This window comes from Oryzias latipes, chromosome 5, assembly GCF_002234675.1.
Source record: "Oryzias latipes chromosome 5, ASM223467v1".
Taxonomy (NCBI): Eukaryota; Metazoa; Chordata; class Actinopteri; order Beloniformes; family Adrianichthyidae; genus Oryzias; species Oryzias latipes.
Window position 1 is genome coordinate 23,088,881 of NC_019863.2, and position 26,430 is coordinate 23,115,310.

The 26,430-nt window shown below is 39.6% G+C and overlaps 1 protein-coding gene across 1 annotated transcript in view; it reads right to left on the bottom strand.

Annotated features, from left to right (window-relative positions):
* The window catches only part of LOC101167284 (band 4.1-like protein 1), a 77,289-nt gene that overhangs the window by 23,956 nt on the left and 26,903 nt on the right, over window positions 1-26,430 (bottom strand). Inside the window, exons 2-5 of the mRNA XM_023954670.1 lie at window positions 16,235-16,356; window positions 4,402-4,544; window positions 2,405-2,572; window positions 754-858 (exon numbers count right to left, since the gene is read on the bottom strand). Coding sequence (XP_023810438.1) covers window positions 754-858; window positions 2,405-2,572; window positions 4,402-4,440 — 312 coding nt within the window. The 5' untranslated portion in view covers window positions 4,441-4,544; window positions 16,235-16,356. The remainder of the gene's footprint in view (window positions 1-753; window positions 859-2,404; window positions 2,573-4,401; window positions 4,545-16,234; window positions 16,357-26,430) is intronic.

The following is a 26,430-nucleotide window of genomic DNA, read 5'->3' on the forward strand; positions in this document are numbered from 1 at the left end:
CCAGCAGGAGGCTGGCCAAATAATTTGGTGTCTCTCAAACAGCTGAATTATAATGGTAGTTCAAAGAGCAGCATTTTTGTTAAAAACTTTATGTTAAAAATAAACCCCAGAGACGATCCCGCTGCCTGAAAAGTAGAAAAGCTACTCAGAAGTTCATTGTGTTCAAAAAGAGCCACTATTAGTATGAACGAGACCGAGCACCGGCCTTTGTCTGACTTTGGTTACTATTCAACAAACTGAACCTATAACTTCATAAATGTCAGCCGTTGGGATGCCAAAAACATGACCAAAGAAAAAAAAATCCCAGTTACGCGCGTTCTTACGTTCCATCCACAGACATGTGCTCATCCCCCCCACCCCCACCCACACACACACACTCGTCTCATCCGCAAGCTTTAAAACACAGGGGAATTCAAGAAGGCTGACACAAGAAAGAGTAACAGTGCTGCATGGTTGGACTCTTTCCTTATGACCCCATACAGGAAAAAAAGCTCATTGTTTGAGAAGATTAGCACTCAAACCCTTTTTTTTTTTTTTTCAAACCCGAAAAACAGATCAAGTGGTTATTTTTGTCAAACCCCCATGTGCCACTGCCTTTCCCTACGTGTTGGTGACCTCTGATCCAGACTAAAGATGGATAATTCCATTTCTCTTTCATCTTTAAATTCAATTAACACACAAATGGATAAATGCGCATTAGAAATGTGCACCCCAAAGGCCTTTAGAGGTTATATGGGGGCAAAATCTACTGACCTTCTGAGTGTCTGAGTCTGCAAAGGTCAAGCCGTAGTAGTCCTTCTCCAGCAAGTTGAGGTGCTCGCAGACCATGTCCACCAGGGTCTGTCCTTTGGAGTGTTTCTGCGAGGACACAAGAAAAGCTCAAAGACTTAAAAGAGAAAGTTTTGAACAGTAGATGTAGATTCTAACAAACAGATCCATACAAAACACACATTTTCCCCTCACATTAAGCCACACAGCAGCTCCCACATGAGGCTCCACATTCCGCCTACTTCCTAGAGTGATGGGCAGAGTTATAGACCTGTTGCCACGGTAACAGGTGCAGTCAAATTTCCTTAGATGTTTTCTAATTGTTTTCTTTCATGAAACGTTTCTTTTTTCTTTAAAAAGAGGTTTAAGGTGCTTAAATGTTTGTTCTTTATGGTTTTATAGGAAGGTAGAATAATACTGAAAAGCTTCACCGGTTTATGCAGTTATGGTAACTCCAAGGGATTCTGAGGCGGAGCGAAGCGGCTTTGTCCTGACAACAGCCCCTTCCATGTCAGATTTACGTTCATTGCTTAAACCTTTCACCACTGGAAAGTGTGGTGTGTCAGTGCAAAGCTGTATTTCTTACCTTTGGAAATGGAGTTACAGTAATTAGGTAAACGGTTGAAGAGTTACAATCATTTAAAGAATGTCATCAACACTGGCGCTAAGGCTCCAGGGTTAAAGGGTTAAGTGACATCCCAACTTTGGTTGATTCAACTGTCTTGCACAAAGTTAATTTTACACAAATTAAATAAGCAGTTAGACCTAATTGTTTTTTTGACAGAGGTCATTCAGCAGCTGCTGCTTTCGGCCGGAAACACACGCATCCCTTCCCAGCGCGGTTAATACTGCGGTTCAAACGCTTTCACCTCGACAGCTCAGACTATTAACACACCATCACTGGTGTGGAAACGGCCCAAATGGATTTCGGAAAGCTTCCGGAGAGCTGAAAGAGATGTTGGTGCGCGGCGTTCCTGCCATTTACCTCACGCTTTGCCCCCCCACCCCCATCACCGCAGCACACAAAATGTCGCGGGCCTGTGCAAAAGTACCCTGGGAGCGCGCTCACACTGTAATAACACTGTTCTTCTATTTTCCGCTCGGCTGCCCTTGGCCTGTAATCATTTAACAATGGATTCCTCAGCACCCTGTTAGTGGCTTCGCTCACGAAAAGAAGCACATCACATCTGTTTGCTACGAAAACAATCATCTTACAGCTCTTAGCAGGAGAGTATACACTCTATTTAACTTTTATTAGAAATGTAACAAACCGCTTCTTGCATCATTTGACGTTGTTTTACCGTGAATGAATGCTCCCGTTTTACAACACCTTATTTTCTTCACTTAGAAGCCTTTATTTTTGCCAAAGGAAAACTCTTAAGGTTCTTCATTAACAGAGGAACTCATTTATAAAGCATTTATCTCATGTGAGGTGAAAGCCGTTCCTCGTAACAACGAAATATTTTGTTGGCTTTGCCTTCCTGGTGAGCTCCCAGCAGCGCTCTGCCTTTCTTCCTCCTCAGTTCCTTTTTTTTTTATTGCAACAACATCATCAGAGAGGATAAAAGGTTTTTGCTCCAAAGAAGAAAAGTTCAATTGAAGGCAAACAAAAAAAAAAACGTTTGGATAGGAGTACCTCAATTTCACTCTCGAAGTCGGAGGAATCCAGCAGAGTCACTTTGAAAGGAACAGTTTTCAGCCGTTTGGATCCTTTCTGAGGGGATTTGAGATTCTTGTTCGGGGAGGTTTTCTCAGACGTGTCATCGTTTTCTTTGTGCTCATCCTGATATTTGTAGTTCTGCTCCTTCACGTACAAAACAAACAAACATCCCATTACACAAATCCACAAAACTTTATTGAAATTCTAGAAATATTGCAATTAGTCTGTTTCTAAAAAATCATATTTATGTGACTAACACAACAAGTTATTCAAAAACACGTCAACGGATGTGAACAATTGCCACATCACTAGTGCTCATCATCATCTATCTAACGAGATGTCTGCATGCGATTCAGACCACGGAGCGGCGAGCTCCTTAACACGCTGGAGGATTTTGGAAAATCTTTGTTGTTGATTTTACAGAGGAGCTGTTCATCAATTCCGCATGACACGCTCAACTTTTGATGAGCTAGGTGACGCTGCGGGATCTCTTTTGGTGCCCGCTCTGCAGTCAGTTCTGACCAAGAAGCCCAGTGCCCTATGTTGGTGGGTCACATGACTCGTTTAATACGGGAAAAAAAGGGTTTCCATAGCAGTTTTGCGAAATATGCCAATTTTGATATGCCTCAAAAACCACCTCCTCCAAGAGAATGAAAAAATGGTTTCAATAAATGTGAGGGTTTTTTTAAATTGTCGTGTTTCCATTTGACAAATTTAATATTGTAAATCCAACTAGTGCAATTTCATAGTCAATGGATACACAGCTACTCTAAACTGTTACAACACCTCCAGTATTGTCAGTTTTTATATAGTCTGGTTTTTTAGAATAAAGATACTTGATATATAAAAAAATAATTGAGACTGAATTTAAGTCATAATTTGAGGGATTCTAATTCAAAATTCAAATTTGGAAGGACAAGGGCTCTAACAAATAAGTTCACAGGTGAGGAAAAATGGATTAAAATGTGGTTTTGACATTGAATAATAAATAAATGTTGACAAAATACTGTATTATTTGAAAAGCAAGGTGCACCAGATTATAAAACACACTGTGGATTTTATTTTTTAAATATAAAGACAATTTTAAGTGGGCTGCACGGTGGCGCAGTGGTTAGCGCTCTTGCCTCACAGCAAGAAGGCCCCCGGTTCAAGTCCTGGCTGGGGGACATGAAAAACACAAGATCAATGGGGGACCTTTCTGTGTGGAGTTTGCATGTTCTCCCCGTGCATGCATGGGTTTTCTCTGGGATCTCCGGCTTCCTCCCACCGTCCAAAAACATGCTTGACATGCGACAGACTGGCAAACTGTCCAGGGCATCCCTTGCCTATGCGCAAGAGGCTGGGATAGGCTCCAGCAACCCCGTGACCCCAAAAGGGAATAAATGGTAAAGATGATGAATGAATGAATGAATGAACAATTTTAAGTCCACCTTCTGTTCTTATAAAATGAGGTAAAAATACTAAAATTACTAAACTGCAAAGAATTTTGTCTTTAAATGTAAATAATATATCTTGTCTTTTTATTTGATCTTTAAATTACATTTTCCTAATAGCAATGTTAAAAAAACTTCTTTTTTTTGCCAAATTTTTTACATTTTGACTTTTATTTCTTGGGCAACCTTTTCTTTCAACCAATTTAATTTTCACGTTATGTTTCACCTTGAAATCAATTCGAAATTCATTATAAGTTTAATCTTGAAGTTTTAAACTTGTTTTGACTGAAACTGTCGAATGTTTAATAATTCTGCTAAATCTAAAAATGTAACAACAGACACAATCCAAAAACATTTTTTATGAGTTTGCTATACATTTCATAAAACAAGATTTGAATTTTTATGGAACTAAATCAAAGAGGAAAAATCTTTTCATTTTGGAAAATTAGCCTTTGCACTACAAATAAATGCCACGTTTCATATTTATCGACGAAAGTACTTGGAAGTCAGTGGATTGTCTCAAACTGGGTTCTTGCTCACCTGTTTGGCCATTTTGTTGTCAGAGGCTGAGTCCTGCATGCCTGCTGGCGCCCCCTTCTGCCTGGGAGGACTCCTAAAATCTTCTGTTTTTTGTCTCCAAGTTCTTGGCTTTCTCTGTTCGTCCACCAAAACGTGTCGGTAAGCTGAGGATATGGTAAACATATCAATATCTCAAAGTATTTGCAAAACAATGTCATTTAATTTGAGTGATTTATGTCTGAAGCCTTCCGCAACGCGGGTTCAAAGGCCACTTTCAATGAAAACTCACGTTCTGGGCTTCTGCATTCAAAACTCTCATTGAAACTTTCATTTGTGCTATTGAAAACCATACAAGACATCACTGATGAAGCTTTACATGGCTAGAAATGATCAATAAGAACAAATGTCACTTTTGCTTCAGTGTTATAGTACAGAGGGTAAATTGAAGGTTTTGAGAATGAATAACTGTAAACAGATTTATGTACAATATAAGGCTTTGCAAAAAGGGGGTGGGAACATACAAGATTTTTTCTTCAACACATTCCTTTTTAAGCACACCATTTTTGTTTTATTTGTTTATTTTTAATTTTTGTGTTTATTTTCATTTTGTGTTTGTATTTTAAGTAAAAAAAGGTTGAATAATTGGTAGTGACATAGCAAGGCAAGCAGGCAACTCTCCTGACCTGATGATGAACCATATCCACCATTGTGAGGACGCTAGTAATGAACCAAACCATTTCCATTTTGTGCACAAATTGCGAGATTTAGACCACTTGGACATTTCGCACAAAGCCTCTTTCTGTAGGTGGCGGACATGCGCTTTTAAACAGTAGACAATCAGAAAAAGAGGAAGCCTCTCGCTTCTGAACACCATGGGCTAAACGCACATTTTGGAACGTGCTTGGAACGTGTACATAGCATAACACATGTGCTTGATGTTATGTTGCAACCATTTTCCAGGAAAATTTGTGCCCGTCTACAGCCAGAGTTTAGGGGGTGGAGGAAAGCAGAGGCGCAAATAACAGAGGAACTCGTTCTGTCGTTTCAAGAAGCAGGAACAAGTCAAAACAGAGGCTGTCTTGAAGGAGAGATGGCGACGATCCAGGGACGCAGTTTGACTAACTGAGCTGTCGGAGTGTCCAGAGTGACATGAGTGTGGAAGGAAAATGAAACATTAACTAAAACAGACGCCATAGATGAACAGATTTTTATCATTCATCAAAAAAACAAAGACCTGGGCCAAAATAGTTGAAGTGATGCGCAAAATCCACCTTTATGCTCCCAAAGTTATTAAGAAGATAAGCATTAGCCAAGTGCTGCGAGTAGACGGTTTATGAACTGATCATCTGAAATGTGACCCACGCTGCAGGAGAATCTGACACTCGTTCAGGCGTGTACATCAGCAATGATCTCTGGGAAATAAAGACATCGATCTGGGAGGAGTAATTGTTTTTCCAAGTAATGTGAAGCCTGTTATTCCGTAGCTGGCAGAGATTGGGTTGAACTACTGAGCGTGCCTTTTTACATTAACCAATCAGCATTGAACCATGTTAGAGGATCTTTTTTTTTTTTTTTTTTTGTCCAACTGTCCCTTGGCGACTGTTTATGTTGTTCGTATCAATCTGGACCTGTGCCTGGATGCTACCGACAGCCCATCCAATACAGCAACTATAGCTACTCTTCATCCAAAAATGATGGGGAAAATAGAAAAACAGGCTTGTAAATAGTTAAATGAGTGTTTGACATTTTTTGTAGGCAAAAACTGTTGACTGTATCAGAGAAGCGGCCCAAGTGAGTCTGACTTCACCCATAGAAAATGGCTTACTTCCAGCTCCAACCTAATGAAGTCAAATCCGTCACCATTTTTTTTTTGTGATACGGACGCTGCCATGTTGGAGACAGGTGATGGGTGTGTCCAAATTCGAGAGCTGCGTTCTTCCTGGGCTGCTTACGTCACAGCGCCGCGACAAGTGCTGTGCAAATTCAACAACTCCTTCAAATGCGGCCAATGAATACGGCCCTATTTTCCCTATTTCAAGGATTGGTCTGGTGCATCCTTCTATGCTGTCCATATCCCAAGATGCATTGCAGCAGAACCCGGAGATTTTCTGACAACCAGAGCGGACTGTGAAGCGGGACTCAGAGTTGGAGATAATTACACCTTTTTCACTACTCCTCTCTGTTCGGGACTCACGGTTGCTAGGCGACAGGACATTCCCCATGTAACAGCTGGAATTATTTGACGGCTAGACCCGTCCAAATTCACAGCCGTTAACATCCGGCCTCCCCGCTCGACGAAGGACCCGGCCAACGTCGCCCAGGAAGGCTGTGGTCATTGAAGCATGAAGCCGTCAAATTTGGACACACCCATAGTCAGTTAGCGGTGATGGGTACGACTAGGTTGAGTCAACACTTCAATGGTAACCACTCTCACCAATCAGGACTGAGCTTGTTGGACGTCCACTAGGACTTTAAAAAAAGAGATAAATAATAAAATATAATAAAAATATAATAAAAGAGAATCTGTAAAACATTTCAAACATTTGACTAACATTTTAACTTGCATTTAAGAAAAAATATTGTGAAAAGAGTTTAGGATTAACAAGAACATATTAAAAAGAGGTTTCAGAGGAAAAATGGTTATTCTGACAAATGTAATGACAGAGTAATAGCTGTTCAGGGTAAACAATTAAGGTTTAGGATAATTGTCTTAACTGATTCTGTATACAATCCAATGTATGATTTCATGGAATTAGAATAACAAGCACATATATTTTTTTAAATTTCTTTTTTTTTTAATTAGCTAAGTTTGTAAAAAATCTGTTTCACATGCAGTGTACACCCAAATGACTTTATCATCAGAGGTATGAATAATTTTGGGAAGGACTAAAAAATTATCTGAAATTTTACAAAGATTTTTCCTCCACTTTGTGGCGTAATACGCTGCCAGATGAAAGCCTACAATATAAAAGAGAATACATATTAAAAAAAATAAAGACAAAACATTTAAACTTTAATTAAAAGGATAGCAATTGGCTCTTTTTTATCTTATTCAAGTGAGAAAATGAAAGCCTCTTCAGGTAAATATCTTAAAAGACATTTCTCTTTTAATGGAGTTCAGGATGAATTTCTTTCACGATTACTGAGATATTCTAAGTAAAGAAAACTCAAAGGTGACCTGGAATTGAATGGAGTAAGGCTAGGTAAGGTGTGAACATGTCCTTGACTCAGAGAATAATCTCACAAAGGCAGATCTTGGTCATAACTAAGTATCTTGGCGACCCCGGTGGTCCATTTGCTCTCCACACAGCCAATCACATCAGCACGGCCTCATCACAGCCTCTTCACACTGGGTTAGAGCAGAGACAGCCCCCCGCCCTCAACTAACAGAGAGGGTCTTGACATTTTGAAAGTGGTTAAAGGAGTGTGAACTCTTTTTTCTCCTCTACCTCCCCTGCTGTGCTAACAGTCCCATCATGCCGAATCCCAGCGATTTGACAGAAATTAATTTTCCCCATCCTTGGAGACAAAAGTAAAGCTTGGATTGTTATGTCGGCTCAGGGACTCATTTCCTGCTCGCTGCTGGCCCGACTCGCCTCTGGGATGCTAAATCAATGTTTTTGTCACAAGCTTGATGGGTAGATGTGACCGTCAAACTGCATCTGAGATTTAAGCAAAGGAAGCAAACGGACGGAAAAAGAAGCTTCCTTCCGACAGCACCAAATTCTTGGAAGGGTGGTCCATGAGAGAATGTTGCTTTCTGTTTTGTTAAAGAAAATTATGTAAATTACCTCAAGATTCATCCCATTACTAATTTTATTTTATTTATTTAGTTTTTTGCACAACGTGGTAGTGCCTTTTATTTTGAAGGGACACAAGGACGCGCTAAAAGGGAAGTTGCATGCTCCTCCTGTCTGGTAAAAACTGTTAAGCAGAGTTAAAGTTTGAAAAATAATAGTTTACTTAATCTGTTAGCACCGGGTTGATGAGGGAAAAAGGTTAGTAACAGGTTATGTTGTGGAAATGTATTATTTCTGTGTTTTTAGCGCGTTAATTATTAACAATATCAATAGCAATGATCACCCTCTTTTTGTTACTTTTCATTGTTTATTTAGAATTGATAAGGTATTTTTGAATAAGTTAGCAACATTAAAAAATAGTAATTTGACTTAGTATTTACACCTCTGTTTATATTAAATTAGCATTAGCGTATCATTTTTTAGTTAGGCTAGAGTTTTTTTATCTGACCACCTTTCTGCTGAGAACTCTTAAGCAGAATTAAAGAAGTTTTAACTTGTACGCAAATTTATAATACTATATAATATAATAATATTTGGAGCACAATTTAAGCATTCTTTCACATAATCTTACTACTTTACAGATCATTTATTTTTAGCTTAACATGTAGCTTTAAACACTTAAAATGTATACAATTTTTAGCCTCCATAAGTGTTTTTGTAAGACATTTTTTGTAAAGATTGATAAACTAGCCTTTTCCTTATTTTTGCAATTAATTTCAGTCTTTTTAGAGTTGGTAAGCACTGATAAGATTTTCTGCTGTAGCATGATTGCTTCAGCAAATGGATTCTTTAGAATCTCATTTATTGTGTCTAGCACACTGACGATGCAAAACAGACAACCAGGAGCATCGTGGGGTTTACTGTCTTGCCCTAAGACACTTCGACACATGGGAAGAGAAGGTGGGATTCCAACTTGCGATCTTAGATAGATAAAGAACCATATACCATCTCTTTAGACCTTTTTAAAGTATTCACCAAAAAACTACTCTTCCTTGACGCAGTGTATTATTTTCCACATTCTCCTGGTTTAGCTTGGTAGTCATGGTTACATGGTGTGTTTAGCCTATGTGAGGATTTTCTGATGGTTATAAATAAGCACTTTGTCAGCTGCACTCAACAAAAGAAGAGAGGAGAGCTTTAGTAGCTGCGTTTTTTTGTTGGCAGCTCCTGTGATACTGTTTTGCTCTTGTGTTGCTTTGCAGCGACACATGATCATGTGAACTTAGACAAAAGCGTTAAGATAAAGGGACAGACGCTTTAGTCATTGACACATTTTAGGGTTTAAAAATGTGAGAAATGTAGAGGAGCTTCAGCAAAACATTGCATAAGATCCTCTTTTAGCTGCAAGTTATTCTTCTTATGAAGAATAAATGTATTGATTTAAAATAAAATGTTTGCTAATTCACAAAACTGATCAGACTTTAAAAGCGGATTAAAATGCTATGTCATTGATATTTACTCAAAAAGTAAACAAATAATCTTTTTTTTCAATGTAAACACTGTCACTGAACTTGACAGTGTTACAGAACTTCATTACCCATAATGCATTTTTATTGGTTACTAATTTTATTGACACTAAAAGTTGGTTCCATTTGCAAATCTGAGTCTCTTTGAAATGTTTTGTCTTATTTTCACAACACAGATCTACTTAAATGACTAAAAGGTGCCAAAGTCATTTTGTCCTCGTTTCTTATAAAACAGAAAAAAAGAAACATGCTAATGCTAGCATGCTAAATAATCTTGAGGAAGAGTTAGATCGCTAATAGCCAGTGGAATTTTTTTTCAACTCAACACAGTTAGTTATGTTATGCACATACAGTATGTCTAACACTTCATGTACACACAAAAATACATTTCAAATTAGAAATGTTTACTTTTATAATTTGTGTTTTTGTGATTTTGGTCATTTACATCTTAAAATATATCCTTTTTACTTTTACTAAGTTATTTGAAGACATGTACTGTATTTTAAAATGCAGTACAGGTTTTAAGTGGGCCTTATTGTGCGGAATTCCGCACAATGAGGCCCACTTAAAACCCTTTTCCTTATTTTTTTTAAAATTTGGAACGCCTTATATGGATTCATTCCAATTGTGTTTACTGATTTAGCGATTTTTAAGAGGTACACAGCGCTCTGTCAGAATGTTTGGTTGGGTTTCATTATAAACACGCTAACACGGCTAACATGTAGCTTATAATCCAGTGCATCTTATACTGTAATGCAGAAACTATGGTAATATCTTTTAACTGCTATTTGAGACATCTTTCTGTTTGGCTAACAGCTCCAGAAAATAAAAACACCTCCAATCTTTTGAAAAAATTTAAAAGTTTCTCATTTCTGTGCTGCCAACATTGAAACCATGCAAACAACCATGAAACCAAATCAATAGTTGCTGCTTCTGTGAAGTGTTCTCAACAGGCTTCCTTAACCCAGAATGCTCTGCTGCGTCACGCACACACAGACACGATGAGGCACGCACGACAAACCTGCAAAATATTTTAACTTGGAGTTCATTTTTGTTCAGTGAAGCCCGCTTATTAAAACATCTTCTGGAATCAGATTAATTGGCAAATTAGCTGAGATTGATGTTAGCAAGTAAGGCAGAGGAGCCGTTCAAAGGCATTCATTTCCTGGAACAGATCATTAAGCACAATTGCCTTCATCAAGGATCTGATGGAGAGCTCCGCCGAGAAGAAGAAAGACGCTCAAACGGCACGTTTTCTTTATTGTACAACCTTTTGATATCTGCCATCAGTAATAATTATTTGTCAGAGAAGGAGGCACGCTGTGTCACAGAAGGGAAGGTTGGTTTGGAGAAAGCATGAAAAGCTGCCCCTACCCTTCCAAAGTAAAACAGGAGCACCGCCTTTTTCCACCTTCTTCATCCTCATCAGAGGTAAGCTTTAATGTAAGCAGGGGAAGAGGAGGCAGGATGAGAGGGAGAGAGGGCCGGTGAAGCTCAGAGATGCAGTTGCCATGGTAACAACATCAGTTACTCGTCCTCTCATTTTCTGTTGCTCGCTCGCGCCGGAGTGACAAAGAAAAAAACCAGGAGAAGCACAGAGGAGAGATACGAGGGCAGAAAGACGAGGCAAGACGCGACACGGGGGTTGGCGAGGGATCAGGGATAAACGCTGGAGATAAGACACGACAAGAGGGAGGAAGGAACCTGATGTGGCATCTCAGCCTCAAAGGAAATGTCACACAAATCCGCCCTCAGCTCCCACCCTACCGCCAAGCTAGTGGCAGCAGAGCATGGGGCCAAACAGAGGGGCCAATCCTTCCTGCACCATCCTTCACAACCCGATCTTCACCTGAAGGAGGAGAGTCTGATTTTTATCAGTTTTTAGCAAGTTATATTGAATTAGCCACACCGTATTTTAATGCAGCCACACAAAACAATGCAGTGTCTGTATTCAAATGCTTTAAAAAAAATGCAACATTTGAAACTAGAGAAGACTTTCCCTCCAGTCAACGACAAGTACAAGAGTTATATTTAGCAGTCATTACGACAACATCAATAACACTTGAAAAGCTGCTCATTTTTGACAGCAGGAGCAAAAACAGCAGGACTTTCAGGAAGCTCCTGACGAACAGAATGAAGTACCAGTGCACCCGGAGCGGCTTGAAAAGCAGCAAAAGGATGTGCCCCATCTGAAACACAGAGATAATCTAGCCATTCTGGTCAAATTTAAATTTACAGTTATATCAATTATGTCATATTCTCTATCATGTTACAGTCAATTTTTAATGACAAGATGCAGAAAAAGGAAGAAAAAAGTTTGCATCCAGGCTCACTAAAGGAGTAAAATTGCATTGGCTTATAAAATGATTAAAAAACTTTACAGCAGTGGAAAAATAAGGTAGGAAAAAACCAAATCAAAGCTATATTAAAATACTAAAATAAATGCACATATACGCACGTTTATGAAGACTTTTCTTTGAAAGTGGTCGCTTGAATGCGGTGATGCCGTAGGTAGTTTGCATGTAGCTTAATACCAGAGAGGCGACACGCACGAAACACTCGCCTTTTGAACTACTGTAACTCTTTGACTGCTTACGCAATCAACATACATCAGGAGATACTGGCACGGAGAAAAGCGGCCTCTCATATCGGTGCAAAGCTGCTTTTACTCTGTTTCCGAATCCCCTGGAATTTTGTTAATTGTGTAAACGCTTAAAGAGTTACGGCAGCCCAAAGAATATTATGTGTTAGAAATGAAAATATTTTGGACAGTTGCGGAGATTATAAAACACAACCAGAGTTGGGAAATTATTTTCTCAAGTTGTTTTAGCCTAAAGCTACAGTCCAATTCACCAGTACAGGTCATAGAAATATTGGGCGAGATATGGGCTTACCTGTACAGGACAAGCAAGAAGCACACATTTATCACATGAACAGCTCTTATGTAAGACATGCCTATGTCTCACCTACTTTATAGTTGCCTGTTCCATAACTGTTTGCTACGACCTGTCGCTCGCAGCATGCCCGTAGATTTAAAAAAATCGGAATTGAGCATTAAGCCCTGCATTGTGAACGTAGCCTTACACCCCTGCTTTAAGAGTGTCTAGAGAAAATGGATATTTTCCTCCAGTTGTGGTGGGCTGGGTGTTGTGGCACAAGACCTGTCTTTCCTTCTGTGCACAGCCCCGTTCTTTAAGGCAATCATTGCTTCAAAGCTGCAATTGTACTCTAGTTTATGAGAGACAGTCACAAACCGGATTCTCCACCACTGTAATCTCTTGCTTCCTCGTACTCGAACACGGCTGTTTTCTTTGGCTGCTGATGGCGAAAAAAATCAACAAACAAACAGATCTGTGCAGTTTGCATTGAGTTGCTTTTTTAACAGCATTTTTCATTTTTTACTGAAGTGGGATGGCCTTGTTTTGACCGAGGCTGACAGAATCAGTAGATTCAGGCTGGGAAGTTTTGCCCTCAGCAAACTCATCCTCATTATTTTTTTTGAAGAAACACAAACACTGCTACTCAATGTGAAATCCATCTACCTCATTAGTTCTGGGTTTATTTGTTTTTCTTTTTGTTCTCAGGCAAAAAAAGTACATTTTGACTTTGGTTTAAGCGTTTTATTTTTTTAAATAAAACGCTGAACGTGAACGACTGGGGGGAAAAGCGAACAACTCGTCTTGCAGAATTGGTTTCTGGCAAACTGATCCATCCATCCATCCATCATCTGAACCTGCCAAATCCCTTTTGAAGTCACGGTGTTGCTGGAGCCTATCCCAAATACAGTTGGGTGAAGGTTAGGTATACCCTGACCAGTTCACCGGTCTGTTGCAGGGCCACACGAGCCGCACACCTAGTGACGATTAAAAATCACCAATGAAGCATTGTTCAGCCATTGAACGCACGTTGAAGGTTAAACCAGTTGAACTTTGACCAATCAGAGACTCGGACTTAGTAGTGATGTATGGATGGCGTTCCTTTTAATTCACAGCAATGCCCACTGTTTGAAAATTAATGAAAGAGGAGAATTTAATATTTGCGGTTTGCGCCCGACTGAAATTTTATGACAGCAAGTCTTTCATATGTTGGAATTGAGCTGCGAAAGAATAATCCTGGAGCAAGATTTTCAAAATTTGCAGCGCTTTGACATTTCCAAGCCTCTGTAAGGATTGTTAGTAGAGCCAGTTAGGCTGATGTTTCCAATAAATTGTGCATTTTTTGGTACAAACACCTTTCAGAAAAGTATTTTAGCCACAACTTAAATCCAAAATGGTAGGCATTTGTAAAGATGGCGGCCGTACACCCAATTTTTAAAAAAATAATTTAGTGTCAATTTGCCCCAGTCTCAACAATAAGGGCAGTTCATGCACAAAATTCAGTCATATATTAAAGTATTTCATCAGAAGTCATAAAATATATTATTTATATTTTAAAAGCTTGGCTAACATACTTTTCTTAACTAGGAGATTCTAAGGAATATCTATTGCCAAATCTGGAGCTTGTGCCACAAAATGCACAATTATTTTAATAACTGTCTCATAACATATAGAAAAACTACAGAGCAGTTTATAATTTTCTCAGACAAAGTCTGGTTTTACAGCCATAGTTTAGAGATCGCTTAGCTCAAAGGTAAGCGGTAAGTGTGACACAACAGCAGCAGAGTTGTTGCACATTCCTGTTAATTCCAGATTTGGAGCGACATGTAAAACGTTTTTTAATCCCTCTGAACACAAGACTAACTTGTCTGGTCTGCGGTTTAACGCGCTGCGCTTTTTTGTTGTTTCCTCAGCAAACCGCCTCATCCTTCCCTTTGATGAAACAAACACGCCCAAGCTTCCTTTTATGAAATTCCCTTCATTTGACCTCTGTTAATGCTCTGTTCCTCCTAAGTTAGAGAGACTTCTTTTAGCAAACTTCCCTAACCTGCATGGTTAGGCGCCTTGTGGTGGCGTGGGCGGGAGTAAATATGGTGGACTGCAGAGAAAGGTTGCACTGATGTTACAACATCTGCCTCTGTGATTCACATGCGTGCTTTCACAATACTTTGCACTCGTTTCATGTTTTCCCCTTTAATCTTGAACCCAACTAACCTTTGTACTGAACGTTATTTGATGAGGTTTGAGCAGCAGAAAAAGGCTTGGAGTTCAAGTATTAATGTACAGAAAACTTACAGACTAGTGGATAATATGCTGATGGACTTTTATAGTCTGGTTTTAGATACAAACGGAGTTTTCCTCCCATTTAAGTAACAGATCTTTATCGGAAGTCAGTTTTCCCTTTTCGATTACGTTTGACGTCACTAATAGAAAACGACTTATTTCCACCTTCAGCAAAATGACTGGAGCCAGACAATGTCAGTAAGCTGTGATTAGTCCAAGTCGGCCTGAGTCAACATTTCTATGGCAACCATTCCTGCCAATCAGGTGTTAGCTTGTTGGAAATCCACACCCCCAACCACTTAAAACTAGGCTACACGAAATCTGTCAATCAACTGTTTCAAACATTAGGGCCAGCAGGCACCACCTACCTTTATTGAGACATCTGATTGGCCAGTTTAAAACTTGGATAACTTGAACTACAGAAATAACTATATTTGGGGGGAAAAATGTAGCAAACGATGTTCACACTGGACTGTCACTCCCGATACTAGCACATGTACTCACAGTTGGAATAAGATGAGTGCGAAAGGTCAAAGTGATGCAAATATCGCAAATCCTGCTCCAGGCTTTTTCTTTCACAGCTCTATTCCGATTTATGAAAGACTTGGTGGCAAATCGGGCTGGGTACAAACCATAATTATTCATTTTTCCTCCTTGATCAATTTCTAAACAGTTGGCATGTCTGTGGATTAAAAAGGATGCCATCCATACGTCACTACCAAATTTCAGTCCCCGATTGGTCAAGTTTGACCTAATTTAATCAGTAAAGCGCTTTGTTTTGTACTTGGAGCCCAAAATGGTAGCGATGCGTAGCGATGCATGAACGCGAGAGATTTGAACGTGAAAGCCCGAAACTTGCATTCACGCCACTTATAGACTTTTCATCAGAAGCGGTTGCTTGAATGCACCCTTCAGAGCCCAATGTGAATAACAGGCATAATGACTGAGTAATGGCTGTATATTTCTCATTAGAGGTCTATGGGATTTTGGCTTCTTGGGCCAGCAGGTACTTCCTGTTTAAAACGCAACGGGGGAGGGGACACTTACTCCACCTCTCATCATATTCAGTGAATTTACGGTGCCAATTCAGAATTTTCTTTTTCGACTTGACCATAATTTTACGTGGGGGTGGAGTTTTGAGCCCAAAGGCTATTGGGACATTATTGACATTGGGTGACATAAGTTATGACATCTTTTCCGCTTCAGAACAACGTTTGCTGTTGGCGCCACCTGTGTCACCCCTTCTCTGACTTAGCGTACAGTAGTTATAATGCTCTCCCAAAGTTTGATTCATCATTTGCTGGAATGTTGTTCACAGTACTTAACTTACTTAACTTGATTTTTGTGCTCTTCTATATAGAGTTTTGGTGGAATTAGAAAAAAGTTAGTAATTCTGTTTGTTATTCTTTTTGGACTTCGTTCTTCATACCTCAGAGAACGAGCTTTCCTGGCATCAGGGGAACCAGACGGGATGTCCCTTTATGGATTTAAGGATTCCTAATGACCTCTTAGACATCAGCTGGTCAGATGCGAAAACGGAACGGGAAAAATCTGCCAAAAAAAGAAGAGTAAAAAACATTTTTGTGAAAATTTGCTCGAACAAATAGATCATATGGTTAGAATGACTGTAAAGGTCAGATTTTGCAGGGTGCTCTTCTGTTGCGTCTTTTCTTGCCAGTCACCAGCCAACATTTTAGAGTTTCAGATCATGAACTATCTGGAAATAATAAAAAGGGCGAAACAATAGGAAAATAGACAAAATATCTGTGTAGGGGTGGCCATCTAAAACAAATCTGGATAGAACCTCAGTTCTGCCCCACCCCAGACTGCCGTGGCCAACACCCAAAAAACACAGTAGAAACTCAGATCATGTCTGTACATTGACTTAACACAGAAACTGGACATATCTGTTTCACAGAACTCCATGATGAAGATGAGTGTGAGTTATTAAGCCACGGGCTGAACACTGAACATTCTAAATACAGTGGTTTGTGATAAATTGGATACAAAAATAGAATATAAATACTTGTCTTAATGCTAAAAATACATTTATTTATTATGTTATCTTGTAAAATATTTAAGTTTTTCCTAAAAAATGTTTGTTTTTAATAATTGAATAACAGAAGAATGAGTTTAATACAAAGAAAATTTCCCAAAAATGTCACAAGTCTAAAATATCCAATGGTTTAACAGTAAACCCCTTGTCTGAATAGGTTTGTGTGTCATCCACATTCATGTGTTCAACAGATTATGCATAGCAGTTTCCTTCAACTGAGGATGTATTGCACTTTAAAAGTGAAGATGAAAAGCTAAGTCTGTTGTCAAATCCATCTCATCCCACAGGAAAGTTGCAAGTCTTGTCTCATGATCCTGTTGTAAGCATAAACACAATCCACTCTTTGTTTTCTCCTGTGTGTGCTTTGCTGCCGCAGGGCTCAGATTAGTTTTTTTTCTTTTCATTTGAAATGAAATGATCTGCAGAAAGTACCCTGTTTAGGTAAAAGGTTCGTTTTTATCATCTTTACGTGGCTTGAAGTAAGCTTGAAGAGTTGACAGGGAAATAAAAGAAGGTTTTCTCTGCTGTGGAGCCTTTTTCAGATCAATCACTGAAAAAGACTGTATAATTTAAGTTTGGTAAAAAAAAAAGAATTTTATGCAGTGTTCATATACAAATGACATAAAAACAATAATAGTGAGAAAATGATTGGACTTTGGAAGAACCTGAAAGGAGATGTGCTGGAAAACCTGAATAAACTGAAAGACAACAAACACAAGTGGGTTAAAAATAATTTTGCAGTCATTGAAAAAACTGATAAATTCATGCAAGAAACAGTTACTGCCTGTTTTATAGACCTACAAGCTGCTGAATCTCAGGGGCTTTTTTTATGGCCCACATGTTTTTCTCAGAGAAAATAAGCTAATGAATCAGAAGCTAATTCTGTGAATTCATGTTTTTTTTCTTTCTAAGAGCAAAATGACTCAATTTAAACATTATAGAAGATCTACAAAATAGAGTATATAGTTTGCATTTTTTTTTGGTTTACATAAAATGACAATATTTTCCTTGATTGTTTCATGCTACATACAGTCAGGGGCGTCGCAAATAATTTTATGGGCTCGAGACTTCATTTTTAAAAATTGTTTTTGTTACTTTTAAATGCCTAAAGATTTTTTTTTAAAGATTTTTTAATCTTTGTCAATATTGATAGTAACTGACGGACCCCCCCCCCCCCCCCCCCAATGTTTTATGTTTCAGGACTAGTCTGTAGTGTGGTACAGTATTTGTTGACTGTTCTTTTCCCTATTAACTATTTTTTATTCTTTTTATTCTTTTTATTCTCTCTAAACGTATGCAACATTTAGCCTTCTTGTTGGCATTAATTTCACGTTTTCTACTAATTCACCTTCCAAAGCTAATTTATAATTTAGTGAACAATTTTGAATGCCTCTTTTATTTTTTAACTTTAAATTTTTTGCTGCCTGCATACTCTTCCCTGTCTTGTTAGGGTTTCACATTTTTAGGATGTATGTCAGCCTCCGTATCACAACCCATTTTGTTTTTGTTGATTTTCCTGAGTTTTGATAATTTAGTGTTTGCTGTCACTTAATTTTCTCAGAATTTGATACAATTTTTGTTTTACTTTTTAACTTTCTTGAACTATTTCAGATATAAAAAGAGTGTTTTGTACTTGGAATTTACCCCCAGGAGTAAACAACTATTAGCTTTCGACATTCTGATGAATTCGTCCTTGACATTCGTCGTTGAAACAAAGTCCAACGGTGAGTGTAGTGAAAACAGATGCAGGAAGGGCAATAGGGCCGCAAACCTCCTTTATCTCCTGCAGGAAGGACACAACTAGCCAACGTCTGTGCTGCTGTTTATGCACACAGCAGCTTGGAGGTGGTTTTTCCAATTTCCTCCCCACCTCAGAAGACAGAAAGACCCATATATCATCAGGAAACGGATGTCAGAGAGTCCCTTGCAGTGGGAACTCATCTCTACATGTGTTGCCCTGAGTTACAGTCATTTCTGTAACTGTTTTTATCTTCAGCGTTCAACATGAATCAGTGGGTGAAACAAAGGAAGCATCACAAGAGGGAGTGCTTTGATTTAATTTCCATTAAGTTTGGTGTCTTTCCAAACTCATTGCAGAGATTTGACTTTCATCTTTCCACTAGATTACCAAAGCCTTAATCACAACTGCCCTTATGGGAGGATACAGGCTATCCTGTACTGGACAGACAGGTGGTACACATGAAATGTCAAGGTTGTAGGCTGCTCTGTGAGCCCATAGATTGAAAATAATCATGCACATTTTATGATACAGGCGTGCTGCGAACAACAAGTCGTAGTAAAGATAAGATTGACGTAGGTGAAACAAAGGTGTGTCATACGAAGTTGGCATTTTTTTAACCTCCCCAAATCTTGCGTATTGCCCAAAGAGCCCGTTAGTGCTGTTCAAGAGGAAAGTGAGCGCTCCCTGCTTGTAACCCGTTATAAATTTGGTAATTAGAGAGAGAGTTGTTTGTGTGGGCATCCTACGATCGTCCTACAGGCCTGTGGTCAGTAAGGAGCCAGTGCTCGGATCTTACTAAAGACTAGCGTGTGGTGTAAGGGCACCACACGCACTGAACGTGCCTGAAACGTACAAAAAAATTCAAGGTACAGTTACCACACGCACGACAATTGTTGCATTTTTCCTTGAAGTGGCCATAGAGGCCTCAAGAGAACTCAAAGACACATCTGAGCTCACCATAAGATGAAGCTGCTCCTGTCTATGGCCCTCCACATGCCCCAAAAACCTGTAGCATTCATACGGACAAGTACATGTCACAAAGGCTTAACTGACCTGTACATATACTGTGGATTTTTGGGTTGTCCCAGCCCGTGGAGGGTCTTAAACAGGTGCGGCCGCATCTAAGGGGGAGTGCAGGTGTGTGTGGTCAACTCCTGGATCATTGACAATAAAACATATGATTGTCAGACATGTGGTAAGTGTTTCGTGAATAATGTAAGCTGCACGCACTTATGACGTACAGGTGATACTGACGTATCGCACTCTTAATGCTGCACTACAGTTGTTAGTAAGGTGAGCGTACTGACTCCTTACTGACCACACGCAAATGCCACGCAATACATACGTAGCGTTACAAATACGTATGTAGGTCATGCATAAGCGCTCATGCCTCAGCTGTAGGATGCCAACACAAACTACGCTTTCCTAATTTCTAACAGATTAGCAGCACACAAGGGACTCTCAAGGAATGGACACCTTTCACTTCAACAGCACTAACGGGCTCATTGTGAATTGCGCAGATTTCTTGGGGGTGGAAAAAATGAAAAAAATCTGTACAACATGCCTGCACCTCACCCACCCTTACTTACCTTTGCATGTTGCATAAGTGTTAGTTACGGCCAGACGCCTAAGACTAATATTTTATGCTGGCCACCTGCATGCCCCTTACAAGTTTTGCCCATTTTTCCCCGACAGACAGTTCATGTCCACCCGTAAGGGCAGTTGGGAATAAGGCATAAGAAAGTTAATTAGAGCAACAAAGTTGAAGGAAACAATTCAGGAATCTTGAGAGGATGCAGTCAGCCTGCTATTTTGGTACAGATGGGCGCTCTGCTAGCCTCCAGTGGCAGCACTTTGCCAGCTGAACACATCCTGCTGCTGCCCAGTTAGCTAGAGCAGCACTCAGCCACTGTTGGCTAATGGACTGCTTTAAGTGAGAGCAGCTGAGGGCCCATCAGCAGCACCGGCATGCTGCAGGTGCACGCTGCCAGCACACACTGGTATGCACGAGCCAGTTTGTGTGTATTAGAGCTACCACGTCACACAAGCATATCCAACCCTGAAGTATTTCCGCCATCCAAGGAGAAAGCCGGAGATCCAGAAAAATTTTGGAATAAAGCCACTTCTCAGCCAGCGTGCAGAGAAAGTCGGGGGCCATCTAAGGTCCTTCTACCCGCATGCAAAATGTCGCAGCTCTTTGGAGCTCTATTAGGGACAAAGTCTCAGTTAGAAGCTGAGCTGCAATTTAGAAAAACATTCTGCACACAAAGCTAAGAGGAAGCAGCCTGAGGTAGCATCAGCTTGGCCAAAATGAAGGCTCAGTCTCCGGGAAAGACAATGGCACCATGCCACACCATATGGTGCTGAAGGTGGCCAATGCAGTAGGAAAACTGAACTGTAAAAAGGAAGACTCATGTCTATTGGACTAATTAACATCTGATCTGAAAGCTTTGTGACACAACCAGGCAAGAAGAGACACTTGACTCCTGATGAAAGCACGCAGGTCTAGAGGGAGGCATGTTTAAGCCATCATCGTTTCATCTCTCTTCCTCTTTGCACGGACGTTTTCTCCTCCCCGTGCCCTCTGTGATCTAATAAGCCTAGAATAATAAGCAGTTATCGCCAAACAGCTCCATTACAGCTGCCGGATAAAGGCGGGCAGTTCTGCAGAGCTGCAATACAAAGGCAGCTCTCTGTGATGACGAACAACATGCAATTACCATGCACAGCCAGGCCAGGTTAAACACACATTTGCAGGTTCATGTCTTGAAATTTTATCCATATTTTTAGCATTTTCAATGACATAAAAAAAGAGTTTGGACACCTAAACCTGTGGCTTTAGCACCAAATGTACGAATGTTTATTTCAAAGTTAAGTTACAGGGTGCTATCACTTGGCAATTAAAACAGAAAACAAAACTGTTCAAGATCATTTGTGATGTAACCCTACAAAAATCCATATTCCAACTCAGGCATAAAGACTAGACATTCTACCCTCTAACAGCTAGCTTTAGCCCCAAGACCCTTCCGGGACTCATCTACCAGTCTGTGACATCAACATTTTGAAAGTTTGCCCCACTTTTCACATAGTATTACATATTAACAGATGCACATATTAATGTTGGCATACACACTTTTGTTAGCATGTAACTATTGTTTGTATACATACTGTTGTTAGTGCACATACTATTGGTAGCATAAATGGGTAGGCTACATGGTACTTTTAGCATTCAAACTTTTGTAGCATTACAAACTATTGTACAGGCTGCACAGTGGCACAGTGGTTAGCGCTCTTGCCTCACAGCAAGAAGGCCCCCAGTTCAAGTCCCGGCTGGGTGACCTTTCTGTGTGGAGTTTGCAATAAATTATTGTTATCACGCCTATTATTTTTTACTCATGGGTTTTGTAACTTCATATTTACAATGTATTTATTATTGTTTGGGAGAAGGTTGCAGGTGGCGAAGAAGAATACAGCCGCTTTCTTGGAGCTTTCTTTTGTCGTAATGACTGACCTTCAGCCAATCAACAGGTTTCAACAGTAGCTCTACCCTAACTGGTCTGTTCCATTTTTCTATGGACCTACAACCAATGGGGGCCCAAGAATGGTATGATTCCATATGGCTTAATGGGTCCATTTTATAATGGAAACGCTCAAAATACCAGATTGGACTGAACTGTACCGCTCAGTGGAACGAGGGTCAACTGTTGTTAGCATGGAAACTATTGGTAGACTACATACTACTGGTAGCATATGTTAGCATACAGACTATTCCAGATGTTAAGAAAAGGCTTTCATAATGTTGAAAAGGCTTTTATACACTTAGTTTATCTGAATCTAAGCAACGTTTTCGTAAAATTCACTTTGTAAAACCTATTTCAATCAGCCATTGGAGTTGTCAAAATGTATTTTATCTACAGCCACAACTTTTTTAACACATTTATTTCTTAATCATGAGTTAATGCTTTACGAATTCCCCTAAGTCAACAAACTTTCAGATAAAAAAAACTACATATATTTTTTTGCTACATAGAGATAATAATTGTTAAAATGTATTGATAAGTAAGATGTCATTTGGTTGATTGTGCACAGCTGCAGGGAAGAGCGCCAGTGGCTTGGCTGGGTTTTCATGGCTGGCTGGCCTGAGCATTGTGGGATTTTCTTGGTGCTGACTTTGATTTTTTGTTTTTAAACACTGGGTTTTCTGTTAAAAAAACAAAAAAAAAACAAAGGAATGAAAGTGGCAGCCAGAAAACATCTGATTAGAATGCTTTCTGCATCTCTTTCTGCCTCATCGTCGGTGGGCTAAATTGAAGAGGAGATTGACTCCAAAACCCATTTATTCTCTGAATATGCAGCAAAAACACCATCTGAAATTTAAAGTAGTCTCACCGTTGCTGTTGCCAGTTTTGACTTTTGATAAAAGGGCTGTCAAGGCCTCAAGAAACATCCAAACTTATCACTACACATTTTTGGGTTTCCTAAAGCTTAAAAATGGTTTCTCAGACTTCTGTACCACATCAGATTGCGGAAACAGTGAGGAATAAATCAAATAATATATCCTTCGAAAAAGGTACATAAAGTATCAAAAGTTATAGGAAGGAAACATGAAAACAGTAAACAATCCGATTGTCTCCATTGTAACAGAAATTTCAAGAAATGCAAAAACTGGGAAATTTTTAACTTGTGTGATTCTTGATGAAACCAGAGAGAGGGAAGGTGGGGTTCAGTTTCTTGCCCAAGGACACTTTGACACATGGGCGGGTCAGGTGGGAATCGAACCTGCAATACTTCCATCAGAGGTCTACCGCCCTATCACTGCACCACGGCCACCCCTCAGAACATAGCTTAACACCCAACCTTGTTTGCAACACCTAAGAAAAACATGATACCACTAAAATAATGTTACTGTGACAATGCCAACTAACCTTGTTAGTAACTCGTACAAAAAAAAAGGCTACACTTTAGCCACGTTTGGGGTATTTACAATAACACCCAAGCTTGTTTGCAACAGCCTAAGCAGAATTGATCCATAAATAATTTTCTTATTCTCAATATTTATAATATTGATAATATTGAGGCAGTTCAGTTACTAACTCACTCTTGTTACCAGCTGAGTTTAATTCAAACCAGGTTCAATCTTCTTTAGTTTCTTCTCAGATTTCCTGATTTCATCTTGATCAGCTGATGTCATGCTCCACCCTCATCTGCCAAGCGGCCTAAAAACTACAGAAGAATTTTGGCCTGTTTGAATCTCCAACAGTTTGAAAGAAAAAATGTGAAAACAAAGCATGTCTGTAAACAGTAGGGAGGAGGGAGGACACTGTCCTGCCTCTCCTGGTCTGATCATTTTCTCATGTCAGCCTCAGATCTGAAAAGCGCCTGAGCGTGTGCTCTGTCAGCTCTTCTGCTGCGGTGCATGCACAGAGGGCAGTCTGATCTGCAGCACACGGGTTTGATCACATTCTCCTAAAAACCTGACAGCCATGTTCAATCAGACACCTTTAATCTGTTTTGAAGAATTCCTGCAGGAATTTCAAATCCAAAGTGAGGCCAAACGTTGACAAATGAGTGAACCTTAACAGTCCGGATGCCTTCTGAATCTCGTTTTGCCTCACATCTAGATTTTTTTTTCTTCTAAAAATAAAACTGTTGCACAATTGGGTGAGACGGACAAACTTGTCCAGACTGGGAGCGTTTGCTAAGAGACAGGAGCTGCCCGTCATCCTAACAGAGACAAAGGTCCGGGAACATGGAGGCGGCCCTCAACCCGAATCAACTGCAACTTCCAGGAGGAAGATGAACAGCACTGTGATTGAGGAGAAGAAAACAGTCAATGTGCAGTTGACAGTTGTGAGAGAAAATGTGGTAACCCCCCCCCCCCACACACACACACACACACACACACAACATGGAAAAGGCACTCCCACACACTCCATGATGGTGCAAACAAAGCCAACGCACAAAAGCATCGCAGGCGCCGGAGAAATTCTGAGAAGGAGCTCGGCCAGTATTTTCTCTCCTCCCACTGGGGGCAAGCGACTGCAGCAAAGAAAACCCACGGCATCAATCTCCACACAGAAATGCGAGCCGGCGTACACAGACTAGGACGAAGGACAGTTCTGCTTGTCTACCATCGTCTTTTACCAAATAAAACACATATTGGGTCGAACTGAATAGGTTTAGCAAAATATTTGGATAAAACTGTTGGAATTAAACACCTTAGAATCAGTATTTGAATAGCAAAATCTTAAAATTTTGCATTTAAATATTTAAAACCAGGTGTTGGCATTCCTTTACTACAGCCTGGTGTTAATAGACCCACTCTGATCATCTTTTGATCTATTTTAGCAATTTTTAGTACAAAGTTTAATAATAATAATAATAATGGATTGGATTTTTCTGCGCTTTTCCAGACGCTCAAAGCGCTTACATTGTGTCAATTATTCATGCACATTCACACACCAGTGGAGCCACACTGGAGGCAAGAAGGGTGAAGTGTCTTGCCAAAGGACACAACGACATTTGGCTGGTGGGAACGAGGATCGAACCGCCGACCCTTCGATCATTGGACGACCCGCTCAACCGCCTGAGCCACTGTCGCCCTGTTGATAAAAAATTTGCCTCAAAGTTGTGGGCGGGACCTTTGGGGTCTAGCTTACAGGCCCTCACACCAACCTAACATACCAGTGCAACAAAAATGAAAAGCAATATTGGAGCTATCCAGCCATTTTGAGATAGATGTTAGTTCAAATGAAGAAAACAAAAGCCTACAAGGATCTTTTCCAAGTGGATGCATCAAAAGGGAGCAGAGCAGGGAACTTGTGGCCCACTCAGTATATTTTTCAAACATAACTTTTTCAGCTGCTATTGATTCACAACAATTTGAATAAAGAAATACACAGAAATGCAATTTTAAACGGAATTTTTCTTTCCATATGTTCTCCATCATGAGAAAAATGCCACAAAAGCATGTTTTAAACATCATTTTCATCATAGTTAAAATTTTCTGTGTGTTGAAGAGGAAAAAAAAGCAAACAAAGGTTAAATTCCAGACATCTTCAAGCCGCTCCAAAGAAATAAAAAGCCACCATAATTTGACTTCTACACATCAGGCCTCAGGATGGAGGAGATTACCCAAACTCAAAGGGTGCCATTTAATTACAATATTTATTAAGTTCACAACTGATTTGGGACCTATTTTCTTTATCATCCTAAGTGTTTCATTTCACATCAAAGTGGGCTTTGGTTGATTTGCCTGTCATACCTGTGAGCTATATTCATTTTGATTGGGAATTAAAAAAATAAAATTTTCTATTAAGTTGTAATTATTGTCAGTGTGACAAACGAGGAGCACGTATTTCTGCTCTGCTCTGCATTCTATTATACACAGTTGCTGCAGGACATCAAAAAATTAAACATTTTCTCGTTGGAATAGTAAAATAGTAGGTTTGGTTTATCAGCAATCATGATCAGTGGAAGTAGAATAAAATGGTTGCTGCTCACAGTAAAACCAAAAAAGACCCAAAAGATTGGTTTTTGATAGTTTTTTAAACTTGTTTGAAAATAAATATCACTTGGAGCCAGATCAGTTCAGCAGCTTGCCACTAAGGGGTTGGTTAAAAAAGCAAATCAGCTTTAGTTGGCTCCAATGTAAAACAAATGAGCTTAATGTGAATAAAAAAGCTTTCATCTTAGTGGTCTGATTGATTTGATAAACTTTCACCTAAATTTATTGCATCACATTCTATTCATTGCATCTGTGAAGGGGAAACAAAAAGTCTTCAACCTATCCTGACTAAAGCAAAAAATACCACCTTCTTTAACCACA